The following is a 14,398-nucleotide window of genomic DNA, read 5'->3' as shown; positions in this document are numbered from 1 at the left end:
TTATTTAATCTATATAAAATAAAGAAATTTCATGAAGTTTTCATCTAAAATTTATTTTCATATAATTTCTAAAAGTAGTTTAAGAAAAAGACGAATAAAATAAATATTTATACAGATTGTATATGCTTAAATAATATATGTACTTTATTCGGCTTTTTCACATCGTTACCAATTTAAGCATATTTGAAGCTAATATGTTTGTTTGTTTCGGAACTTTCATTTAAAAAAATTTGATGAGTTTTTCATCCAAACAAAGCCGAACTTGTGGAGTGTTGATAAAAACTTAAATTTGTTGAGATTTGAATATGCATCGTCGAGTTAAAAAAATTATATATAATAACTAAAACAAAAATTATGCCTAAAAATGCTTTTAGTCGTTGTCTCTCTATACACAAATTTACGCTTTTATCCAACTAGGATCAAAGTGTTGAAATGAACCAACTACAAATTTTCGACTTCATGTTACATTTCATAGGAATGTGGTCTATTACATTTTCACCAAACAATGTACTAACTAATACAACTTCTAATAGTTTTTCGGAACACTATTGCTACTTCTCACATTTCTATTTTTCGGTTTACTTTTTTACACCAAAGTAATGAAATTTGATTTAAACAAGTTTTTTTAGTTAGTGATTGAATAAAAATTGTCATATAGTTTGATATTGGTATTTAACGTTTAAAAACGATAAAAGTTATACACAAAAATTGATCGTTTTGACCGGCGTTGGTAGGTTTAGTGTTAATTATACACGGTAGTAGATTTTGAGATAAGCAAATAATAAAGTCTAATCTGTGTTCTATATAGAGTGCCTCCCGGTTATGTGTACCAATCGCCGTACCTGAGCCCCGCAGCGGCTGGTATTGTACCCCTGCAAGCGACGCAACTATCGCACGCGGCGGCCGTGGCAGCAGCGGCCGCTTCTGCTACGCAGTTCTACGAATATCAACAGGTCAGTGCAATTTGAACTATTTCACAATTTCAAAGATTCCTCGACTAACAATAAGACTTAAATTTTGATCGATATGGCTTCAAATTTATTTCTTTTGATAATAATATTATTATTATTAGAATATTTGATTATTATTAATATTATTAGAATATTTGACATCATTTTTTGGTGAGATTCTATTAAAAATGGCACACTCTTTCGTAAACATTTGAAAAACAACGTTTTAGTCTGATAGCTATATAGATAATTTAAGTATTTAAGTGTTCAGATCTTGTATGTTGTTACGAAACTCTCAATAAAATGTAAAGTTTTACGTATGTAATTTATGTGTTTGGAAAATATAAAAAACTGTTTACAAAAGAATTTAATAATTGAATAAAAAATTTTTACTGCATACTTTGAATTTTGCGAAACGCTCATTTTCCACAACTTGATACCTCTTTGAACCTCTTTTGCACTTGGCTTCCGTACTTACTTTATTTGAAGCTTCTGAACCTACTTTTTTCATTAACATTGATTGACATTGACAGTGTATCGTCATACACTATCAATGCCAATAAATTTTATATTTACATATAAAACATAAAAATATTTATTTAAACTCTAAATTATGTAAAAAATTAAGAATTTTCTATATATCTTTCAACATTCTGCAATGCAATAAAAAAATTTTCTTTGAGCGCAAACGCTATTAAATGACTATCGATTATGTTTATACAAACATTTTAATTAAGACTTCTGATATTAGGGTTCATATATAAACTGACATTGTAGAAAAACCGGTTTTTGTATAGTATTTTTCCAAAAAAAAGGTTTTAACCGATTTCGAGTTTTTATAAAAACATTTTTGCTCGAATAGTTCGAACAAAAAATTTCAACAGAAAATTTCGAGTGATTAAAACCAGTTTTTGCCTGAAATTATTACTATTCAATTTTATTGATAACTAGCTGACCCGGCAAACGTTGTTTTGCTAATGAAGGTATGTTCCAAACAATTTCTAGAGAATCAAAAATATTAATACTTTAAGTGTATAAGGATGTGTTGTTTGAATGCTATATGCAATGTGGTATTATAAAAAACAATAAACCCCATTAGTTCGTCTATATTTTGTCTAAACAATCAATCTGGAAGTTTTTATACATTTTCTATAGAAAACATGGTATAATCCTATCCAAGTCTTTTTTGGTCTTTCGACTTATTGATTACGTTTCAAGTTTTTCAGATTCTTTTTGGATTTGGATTTTGTGTATAAGTAAATGTAAATAATACTACTGAGCTTATACAAAATTTTCAAATTTCTGCGAGGAGAGATAGAAAATAAATTAAGTATTTCTTCTTTGACCTGCTCTTTGAAAAGTTTCAAGTAACATTTGTTGAATAAAGTAAATTTAATAAAAAGTATATATGTAGAGCAGGGCGAGGCACAAAGCTTCAATTTGACTTTGAGCAAATATTAATTATAAAAATCAAACCAATTATATCACAACAAATAACACATTTTAAACGAACAATTATCTGACTACGTTCAGTAAAACTGTCAGCTACTTCATCGTTGTAGAAATGTTCTTTTTTGCTATTTTTCAAAAATTTATCTATTCCTTTTTACCCTATAGGCGGAGTAACTTGGAACGGCCAGTGGCAAACAGGTTTAATGTTTTATTTTAATTTTAAAGGTATTTTTCAAAATAATTACATTTTAAATTTTTATATTATTTATAAATTTTTAACTAATGCTAAAAACTACCAACGGAAGAAAATACTTTTATTATGGATCATCAAAGATTACCGTTTATCTCCCGATAGCAGAGTCAGAATCAAGGTTATAGCTGGTTATACATCTTTTTCCCTCTACTTTCAAATATTGTTATTAAACCATGCTTAACTTTACTGGTTTTTGACACATCAGTTGTGGACCTTTTTAACCGCGGACCTTCATATATCACCATCTATTCTTTGATAAATTCTGGGACATTATAACTGGGAAAATGTTATTCGAAAAATGTTCCTTTGATCGATACCAAATTTAGGTTCTGAATTTAAATAATATAAATAAAAAATAATATAACCCAGAAAATGTTTTATAAATACCAATGAGTATATAATTATATAAATGAGATCCTTCAGAGCACCGTATTTGAGAAAAATATTATTTGCAAAAACGAGTGCTACAACGCCAAAAAGTGCATTTTCATATTACAATTCAAAAAAGTTGATATTTTGAGTTTCTAGTAACACTTGCGATCCGTTTAATAACGTTTTTGTGTATGGTATAAATGTAACTACAAATATAACTTCTTACACAAATTTATTCATAATTATATCATATTCACCTAAAACATCCTATTAAACGTAACTGAACATCATCTGTCAAAAACGTTCGACATTCGAATTATTAGCCCCACCGTTCATTGTTTTATTTAATTTACGCTTCTACAAATTAAAATATTATGGATTTTCAAATTAAAAATGTAAAGTTTCTACGCGATTTGAAATAATCTCACCTTTTGACAACCTACTGATTAGCATGAATTTTTCAAGACTAAGACTGACCAAATCGGTTTAGCCGTTTTCGAGTTTAAGCGGATCATTTTATCGAGAGCTCCATTTTTATACATAAGAAGATATTTGTTTTTCTTGTTTATTACATATAATGTAAATATTTTATAATAGTGAAACGAAGGACGGCTATAGATTTTCATCAATCTGGTGAATTTTTTTTTAATCTACATAATAAATTGGAAACCGGCATTTTCTACTAAAGTACCGGTATTCAAATTACATAATTTAAAAACCGACTTATTAGTTTAGAAACCAATTTAGAAATTAGAAACCAATTTAACAAATTGTGTCTGAGAAATTCTCATATGAGGCATTTTATTGAAATTTTGTCTAGTAATGTTTATTATGTAGAACATATTTTGTGCATATTGATCTAAAATATGCATTTTCACTTCTAATCACAATTGTTAGATTTTATCTTTGTACTGTACTGTATCTTTTACAGGCTGCAGCTGCAGCAGCAGCTCAATATCCACAACAGTATGCAGTAGCGGCACAAGCAGCTCAGCAGCAAGCAGCTGCTGTTAATGGATTCGAGACATATCCTTACACTAGCGTCGCGGCTGCCGCAGCAGGTTTGTAAATTATCAGTAGTAGTAGACAAAAGACAAAAACGCTAAAAATTTCAAATATAAGGTATTAGCAGATTTGGATAAAGTTTAATTCAGCAAAAATAAATCGATTTAATATTAATTTATTTATAACATTAACGCCATTTGTTGTGATATTCAAATTTTATTTGAACCCAGGTGCTGCAGCCAGCGGTTACATGAGCCCGTACACCTACGCGGCTCTGCCTGGCAGCGGCGCTGCTGGATTTCCAGGACTCTCGCCATATCAAGCAGCGACTCAGCCGGCACTTCAAGAAGCTAGGCTGCCAGGTGTCTAATATTTGATTGAATTAAAGACTAGGCTAGTTTGTGTCTGTGCGATTGTGACATTGCTATCATTTCAATAAGCTAATAAGAAATTACCATTATGAGACATGATATTTAAAGATAGTTTTAAAATATGTATAATTTGTTACGAAGTGTGCTGAGTATTATTATTCTCATTAACATATTTTATATCGACAAATGAGGATAAAATGGTGTAAATCTCGCTTTTCCGTTCATTTGTATGTTTCATATAATGGTGAATTGTTGTATGCTAATTGATATTATTTATGGATGGAGTATGATAGATTTTGCCTGGTATATTAGTCTGGTGGCGAATTTGGCAAACTTGAAGGAAGTTTATAGTAAAAGTATACACAAATATTACATATTTTTTACCATATATCATTATCCTATATGAAAAAAGTTATTTTATTTAATAATAAAATTACCTATCAAGTTTCAAATTTGTCACAATATTTTCATATTTCAATTTGTATATAGTTTATTTGAGAAAATCATCTTAATATATTATGTCGCATGAATTATTTGAGAAAATTATCTTAATATATTATGTCGCATGAATTATATAAAAAATTATATTTCTAAGGATAAGAACAAGTTTAAGCCCATTTACCGACGTCGTGTAAGTTCACTGTAAATAAGTTTAATTTTAATCAATTATCGACAATCGTTTTATTGTGAATCTCTCTATGTTAATCACATAGATCTATAGGACTAATCAATATATAGTGAAAATGGTAAAGTTTATATATATATATATATATATATATATATATATATATATATAATGCAGATGCTCAATTAATTCATGCCGCATGTGCCCATGATGTCTAAATTACTATATTTGATACAAAAGTATAAATCAAGGACTACAACTAATAATTTAGCGAAACAATGTTTAGAATCCATAAATAAGTGATCGATTCGTATTGATATTTAGGACAATCGGATTATCTGTGACGTCGGCCAACCCATGATCGTGATTTGAGAATTTATTTTGTTTGTTTTATCACGCCAGCGATATAATGTTCTTTTCTGGTTACTCATGTTTAAGAACGATTGAGTTGTTGATATTATTATCTTAGTAAACCTATCCAATAACCCTTTATAAATCAATTACGTTACGCTTAACACCTGCTGAGACTCGCTTATGCCTTGGTGAACTGTACTCAGGATCATTTTTAGCGGAATCTGCATATACATCATCACTTTCCGATAAATTAATTGACTCGAAATCCAGCTTAAAATGATCTGGATCTGGAATCAATTCATTTTCTTAGCTTTTTTGTCAGGTGTTCTGCAATTCTTAATGTCGTTTCTGTTTCCATATGGTATTGCTTCCTGCAACTCTGAGCTCTTCAACTTCCTTTTTGTAGTTTTCTTGTCTATGTTGCTCACGCAGCTAATAATTTAGCTTATCCATTTTTGCTTGTCATTGATATTCTTTGGCAACTACTTTTGTTAGCTGCTTCTCTGGTTCAGCGCTACGCTCTTTATGGGCATGATCAGTCATAACTACTTTACTCTAAAGAATGTCATTTTATTTGCTAAAATAATTCAATGGTTTTACCACCTTTTTGCACAATTATATTTGATTAATTTATTTCTCTATTGGTTTATAGAAATAAATATAATATTTGCCAGCTTCAGAGTTTTTCAGTTTTAATTACCTTGCAATTCGCGACGTCTAGTAACTCAGGTCTATGGTTGACTCATAAAACATTAACCCATAAAATTATGATTTTGTTTTACTTATAACCAACTATAGTATATAAACAATTATTAGATCAAATTTAATCTTGATATAACATCAAAATAATCAAAACTGTAAGCGGGAGATGATATCATTAAATTCAGAAAATCTTTGGTGATTGATTCTCACATCCTATTTATTTGCATCCTATCTATTTAAATTTGTGGTACTGACAAGCATAATACATATTGATATAAAATAAATGCTCAATAATTATATCGGTGTTTATACATGCGAGTATATCTACGAGTCTATTGTAACAAATTTGTTAGTCGAGTCATTGATATTTTTTATTTTTATATCTTTATTTAGTATGTAATTATTTATAAAGTTCTACTCTAATTCAAATTTCATAAACATATCTAAAATTACTGAAGTACTTAAAAATCTAGTTAAAATCTTTGGTAGGTTGTTCATTTCTATGCTTAATATTCGATTTAAATATAGGATAGAAATATTTAATATATTGAAAATCATTGGTAAAAGATGTATAACTAGTTATTGTCTTAGTATATCTAATCAAATTTTATAGTACTTTATATTTGCATGTTTGAGAACCCCATACATGTAAGTATAAATAAGTCAATTAACTGCATTAAAACAATTACTGCTTATACAAGAAAAAACAATGTGCATAAGTTAGTAATAAAATTAGTATATATATATATATATATATATATATATGAGTGAGTTCTTGAGGGCGATACATCAAACAAAGAAAAGCCAAAGATTTATAAAATAATCTTTATTTCCAAACGTTTCGACATTCAATTTAATGTCATCATCAGTGGATATTACGTTGGTTAGTTACATATAGAGAAGTGTACACAGCACTAGAGATTTGGCACTAACATTTATACAACTAACTTGTCAGCACTATGCATTTTTTTATATAATTTTTTTGTATGATGTAAACAGAAAAATGATAGTTTTATTGAACAAAAATGTAAGTAGAATTATGTAATTTTCTGCCACGACTTCTGTACTTTGCTAGTACCGAGGCATGTATCTGTATATATATATATATATAGAAAATAAAATAGAAATGAAAATGCCTTAATATATTGTAGTTTGAACCTAACTCAATGCGGGTCCTGGTGCAATTATGCCACAGAACCAATCGTTTGAGGGGGGGCCAATATTAAAATTATTTTCAAATTAATTGCTTATATCGAAGTATAGCTTACAAGTTATCTTCTTTCAAATTAATGTAGTAAATGAGTAATTGAGTTTCAATTTTCTGCTAAATATCAATTAAATCTAAAATGATTTTGCGCTGGCTATATGAAACTTTCAAATGACTTGGTAGTCTTACTAATAGTTTTGTATTATGGGTACCTTTCATCACTATTGCGGTATAGTCTTTTGGGGATCGTTCAAGTATTATGTAAGCATATTTATTACAATTATTTACCCCCCCCATCCCCCTTGTCAGCAAAAGTAAGCAAAGCTCTTACCCCCTACCCCCATGCTTATGTAAACATTTTGCAATTAATGCAAAAAAATAAAAATACTACCTATGACGTAATCATCATCCAGACTCCCCAGCACCCCATGCCAACCCAAAATAAGCAAATCAACAACCCCCCCGCCCCCATATAGTGCTTACGTAATACTTGAACGGCCCCTTGTATCAAAAATTATCATCGAACTCAATGCTTCACGAAGTCTTTATGATATATTGAAGTAACGCTAATTGAATCATAATCATTTTGATCAATCATTGTTAAGGCCTACACTTTGTCACTTATATTTACTTGATGTCAATTATTAACAAAACTGTATTTGTTCTTGTAAAGCAATTGTTAATTATATTGATGATTAAGTTACAATCTTGTTATTCAATATATTTGAGTCATTAAGTTTATAACATAGTAATTTAATGCTGAACTTTGAATATAAATAATATTAATGTTTTGCAAATATGCCTCATTAATCAATAAGAACATATTTAATTTACCAATTGGTATCTGTAATATAACTTACGAATGTTAAGTTTATTAGCAGTTATTAATGTAACTTATTGGATAGTGCTTATTAATATTTTTGGACCCGATTGTTCAATAGTTTTATGTTAAAATGTAAATCTAATGTTCGCATAAGATATTTCATGATCTAGGCAAGCACATTATTTATAAATGACTATTTTTTATACAGTTCTTTAACGATCGGGTCTAAAAATGAATTACAGCGCATGTTCTAGAACAATGCCTTATTGAAAAATACTTTAGAACAGAAATCTAATATATAAATTATTTGACATAAATATACAATAATTAGGTAAGTTATATAAGTGTACTTAATATTACTAAATTACGACAATGCCTTCTTAAATAAGTATAGGTATCTAAAATAAAATATTTTCTAAATACAGATGAGGGTTTTGTACCTCATCATCTAGTACTCAATAATAAATTCTAATATTATTTTGTTTTGTTTTAATTTGTACAACTCCGGCGGTAACACATACCGCAATTATGCCGCCTATAAATTCAAAACATTTAAAATTTTATTTTTTAAATCTTTTAACTAGGCATATTAATGTTTTTATACTGTTTATCAATTTTATCAAAATGTTCACAGAATTGTATTTAGATTCTTAATTACAAAAAAAACTTTATGAAATTATGAAAATATTTATAAATAATGCTAATTATGAAAAACTACATCACATATAAAACATTAGAGAAAAAATTATACACTTTATATAAAACATATCTTGCGTTACTGTGTAAATAATACAATACAATATAAATGTCTGTGAACGTTTTGGATGTCTTTATTTATATTATTCATGTATACTATAAGTTATTACTTAACAGCAGATGCTATCAATACGTCTAGTCAAGTTTTTACAAACTTATTTAAATTGCAAACTATGTACTTAATTTCTGGTAATCAGAAGTTAATAGTAAAAATTGTTTCAAAATTAGTGACTATAACTAATGAAACATAATTTGTTTATTGTAGGTAATGTAATTTTTTGTTAGTCAATTTAATCAAGTTTAAATTATAAGTTAATATATGTACAGTGATTTTATTACCTAAGATGTTGGTATAACGACTGATAAAACATTACAATATTTATTTCATTTGTTCTCTAGTAAATAGTTTTCGACTACTAGTCAATTTGTAACACATTTTAATAATTTAATGTCTATCACATTTTTCAAAATTTTGAGACATGTAAATTTCAATATATTTAGAAAACAAATGTAAAATGTTCTTAAAGTCACTTCAAATAATGACAGTTTATAGTACTGAAAGTACTGACTAAGCATTCATTAATTTAATGGAATGTATACCATTACGATTGTTTAGTAAATATACACATCTTCAATAAATTATGTATCACAAGTTAAAATTTATTAATTAAATAAATATAAAATACTATTACCTATTATTTTTTTAGCTTAAATATGTTATTGTAGTCAATTCCAATCATCTAGGAAAATCCACTTTCATGACAAATACTAAAGGTTAAGGTAAATAGTCAAAAATCGTTAAGGGGTCAATAAATGCATGAAAATTAAAATAAAAAATTACCTAATTTTTACACATGATATAATATATATAATGTATATATAATGCAGTAAACGGAGCGTTTTGGGAGTTTTTTTTACTGGAATTAGGTTCATCTTACCCTCAAGTTCAAAAGTGAAAACAATTCGGGTTCCGCCACCACCCCCCGGGGGGATGACACCCCTTCTCAATTGTGTAATTACATTTTTTCAAAATAACGTAGGAAATCGATAGAAGAACTAACTAGCTGTAAGTGGAATTCTGTCTTAAGGCAATTAAGGCAAATTGCTGGAACTTCCCGTACCAAAAATTATTATTTTTTTAAAAACGATTAACATTTTTGAAAAAAAATTACTTCGAAAAAATTAGATTTTTGAGGAACTATAAATTTGACAAAAAATTTTTTTTTTTTGAAAACAAAATTTTTTTGAAAAGAAAAATGTTTTCTTCATTTTGAAATATTTTGGAAATTCTGAACTTTTTTTCAAAGCTGCTTGAACTGCATAGAGACGAAATGTCAAAGCGCGCAAGTGCCGCGCCGCCGTCTGACGCATAAACATTGGTACGGAACCCATGAGGAAGTAAAAAACATGTATACTTATTGTTAAAATCTCTATAAAATATCTGATAATTTGATGTGCATATGTCTAATGATCATTTTTAACCGCCAAATGGCTTTTTTTTTTACTTTTTTTATTAGATCTCCGAAACCGCTAGACCTGCCTTCATGAAAATTTGATCAATTCTTCATCTTGTCAATACAAGTGAAATGTTGTTTGAATTATTCAAATCGGACGCTTCGTTCTCTTAAAAACTGAGTTACCGTTTTCGGCACTTTTTGCCCCGTATCTTCGCAACGGTTAGACCTACCTTCGCCAAAAACTAATCAGCACGTCTCCTTATCAATACGAATCGAATGTTTTTTGAATTATTCAAATCGGTTGATCCGTGTTCCCGAAAACGTCGACGAAAAACGCACACACACACACACATACATTCATTTTTTTTAAGGTATGCCAAAATGTTCAGAAACCTCTGAAACGTAAAAATATATAAAAAATTTCATTTTCGATTTTTTGCGATTACTACAACTTGCCCTACGGGAAGTTAATTATAAGCAAAAAATGTCTCTTATAGTTTTTCAAAAAAACTAATAATTTTAAAGTTACTGGCCACTAAACATTCATATATTTTCGTTTTTTTGCTAATATCTCATAAAATATACATTCTAACGAAAATCATGTAATGAACAAAATAATGTCAATAAAAACCTTAATAAATCGGTGTTTTATAAAGTGTTCTATGAATAATATTAAGCAAGATTTGAAAGAGCAAAGTCGTTTTTTATTTCGGTCAAGATTTAATTGTTGTATTTAAAGCCATCTAGTGGCGAAGTTTTACATTTCAGTGAAATTGGGTTTTATAGTTCTCAACATAAGCTTTAAAATCTAGACAATATTAAAATACCCCGTGTTCATTCATGTGCTTCAAAATGAGTGCTGTTACAAGCTTTTTGCGTGCAAAATGAGTGAGCTATCATGCAAATAAGAAGCATATACAGAATACATATATAGAATTCACTTCATTATAGACGATGAATTCTAGCAGATTGACTACTTCAGTACAAACTTAAAGATTTTATAAAAACTTTAATTTTTCCGATTTTTTTTAAAAAATCAACTTATTTGAAAAATGACAAAGTTTATGATTGTTTAAAGAGCGCGCGGCCGCGCAATCGGAGTCTCTCTCGAGCCCTTTAACCGTTCGCTGTTTCAAAACGAGAGGAGTTACAAAAAAAAAAATTATGATGAAAAAAGTTGTAGCCCTTTTATTAACCTTTCAAATGGTATTAGTTAATAATTAAATTTAGAATGGACACCACTAGGTATAAAAAAGCTTACGATTTTTGTTTCTAACTAAGTACATTTTGCTTCCATTTTTCATATTTCCATGAACCTAACCACGCATGTCTTCAACGTTTAAAGTTCATCAGATGTTAAACATTTTCAACAAAAACATTTTCCATTTTTCTCTATTATAATTCGTATCTATTTTTTAACAAGTTCCGTTCATACTAAATCAGCTCGCAATTTTTCGTAAATAATGCCCAATACTTTAAACTTTCGTAGGTTTGCGCTTACGGGATTGAACACTAGATAATTTCTTTATCGATTCCACATTAACTTCAAACGAAGAAACATTTAATAAGTACATTAAACATTAAGCAGAACAATAATATACTAATTTGCAGAATAATTAATTGTTTTTACTGATATCACATGCAGGGGCGTAGCGTGCTTTGGCGGGGCCCCGTATCAAAATTTGTTTAGGGGCCCCCTCAAGAAGAAATTTTTTTTTCACAAAATATAGAAATACATAATATTAAATTATTTATCATTCTAATTATTTATCTATCTAATTTTTTCTAATTTTATGATTTTTTCACAAATGATTCCCGATATATTTTCAGTCACCTTACCTTTTTTTGAAAAACTGACTTATTTAGTGATCTTTAAATTTTATAAAGTTTCTGTCTCTAGGAACATACAAGTCTGGTAGACATTTACCTAAAGTATTTACGTAATTTTAATTAGTTTTAATTTAAAAATTTTTTTTAGCAGTTGCGATTTCAACTGTAAATTGTAATTAAGGGCCAAGAAAAAATGCATACTGTTATTTCGTTGAGAAAACTGGATGCAAGCCTATTGCATCCATCATTGTACCTTAATGAAAGAAATTTCTTAGATTTCTGTATTCAAACCCATTTCTAGAACTATCAATTGGTCATGACCATATGAGATATTTTACAATATTTCTTTACAGTAATTCAGTCGACAGTTTTCCGGAAACGTTTATTGATTCTCGATTTCAAAAAGACAAATGTTACTACTTACGTCGCAAAGGTTTTGAAATCTTTGTTTGGTTTGTGAAATTAATATTGTCCAAACAGCAATAGTATACATTAAAATAAGATTTCGGGTCTAAAATTTTCCCATCTTGTGATAATAACGCTTCATTATCTTTTGTATTTTGTTCTTTAAAATAAGTATTGCAATCCATCTTTTTTGCAAATTATTTGTACTTCAAATTAAACTTCAAACTTACAAATTATTTGTATAAGAAAATAATTTTGTCTTGCACTTTGCGAACAGACTCGCCGTACGGATTCGTGTAAAGGTACATACACACCTAACGAACGAACACGAACGAACATGTCGAACAAGAAAATACAAAATAGAACGAACAGGAACACGAACGAACGCGAAAAATTCCAAACAAACGCCTCAAAGCAGTGAGGGTTTGAATCTTTTTGTTCGAGGATGTACCGTGAAACGTCAGATTTATTATTTAAAGTGGCGGGAAAGAGAAAAATTATTTAAAGTCATCAAATTTACAAAATTTGTCAATAACAGCAATATCTTATAATAAATACAACATAAATTAATGCATTAATGCACATTTTAAGACCAAAAAAGAAAAATGTTTGTCTACATTTGTGGTAGCGTCCACACTGCACATACGAGTTCGAACATGAACGAACAATTCCCTTTGATGTACCGACAAGTTGCGGAACATTGCTCGCCATGTTTGTTTATGTTCGTTCGTGTACGTTGTGGCGTCCACACTATGCTGTTGCCGTTCGTTCTGGTACGTTCTTTTATGTTTGTTCATGTTCGTTCGTTAGGTGTGGAACACCTGAAAATACAAAGAAGAACGAACAGGAACACGAACGAACGCGAATAATTCCAAACAAACGCCTCAAAGCAGTGAGGGCTTGAATTTTTTTGTTCGAGGTTGTACCGTGAAAGTGGCGGGAAAGAGCAAGATTATTTAAAGTCATCAAATTTACAAAATTCGTCAATAACAGCAATATCTTATAATAAACACAACATAAACTAATGCAGGACTGCACATTTTAACATCAAAAAAGAAAAATGTTTGTTGACATTCGGTGGTAGCGTCCACACTGCACATACGAGTTCAAACATGAACGAACAATTCCCTTTGAAGGTGCGTCCACACCTAACGAACGAACACGAACGAACATGTCGAACAAGAAAATACAAAGAAGAACGAACAGGAACACGAACGAACGCGAAAAATTCCAAACGAACTTAAACAAGCGCTTAAGAGCAGTGAGCGCTTGAATTTTCGTTGTTCGTAGATGTTCCGTGAAACGTCAGTTTTATTATTGATATGAATGTAAGCTTTAATCATACGGCATTTTCACTGGTTTTTGTGTGATTTCTGTTCGTGTATATTTTGTAAATATACTGTAAATAAATTATTCAATTAATTTCACTCAGTTTTTGTATTTAATATTTATATTTTGAGTCGTTTTCTTTCCTCAGCATTCATATTCGGAGCAAGCTGAACATTCCAGGCTTGAGCCTAACTATACTCAATTTTCAAACTCTCATCCTCAACATATATGTTGAATGTCTATGTATGATAACAAGTTTAATATTTACTTGTAAAGACTGCAATTTCTTCTTTACTGCAGCTTCTGACATCCCAAACGTTCTGCCTACACTTTCCCAAGCATCGTTTTTTTTTTCTAATAATTTTATAAAAAGGGTCTTTAGTCTCCCATATTATAGGAAAAAAATTATTATTAAATTATTAAAACAAAAATGTTCGTTTGCGTTCGTTTAGACGTCCACACTGCACATACGAGTTCAAACATGAACGAACAATTCCCTTTGATGTA

The 14,398-nt window shown here is 29.3% G+C and overlaps 1 protein-coding gene across 1 annotated transcript; it reads left to right on the top strand.

Annotated features, from left to right (window-relative positions):
* Window positions 1-808: 808 nt before the first annotated feature.
* LOC113382617 (RNA-binding protein 24-like) lies at window positions 809-4,680 on the top strand (the record flags this gene model as incomplete). The annotated part of the gene is made up of 3 exons (XM_026620872.1): window positions 809-953; window positions 3,959-4,088; window positions 4,263-4,680. Coding segments are annotated over 3 exons (415 nt in total), but the record flags the coding sequence as incomplete, so codon positions are not given.
* Between the last annotated feature and the right edge of the window lie 9,718 nt (window positions 4,681-14,398).

This window comes from Ctenocephalides felis, unplaced genomic scaffold (assembly GCF_003426905.1).
Source record: "Ctenocephalides felis isolate EL2017-DRISC unplaced genomic scaffold, ASM342690v1 CF-g0.4_SCAFFOLD_03509, whole genome shotgun sequence".
NCBI classification, from domain to species: Eukaryota; Metazoa; Arthropoda; class Insecta; order Siphonaptera; family Pulicidae; genus Ctenocephalides; species Ctenocephalides felis.
Note: the sequence above shows the minus strand (reverse complement) of the source record. Positions and strands in the feature narration are given on the sequence as shown.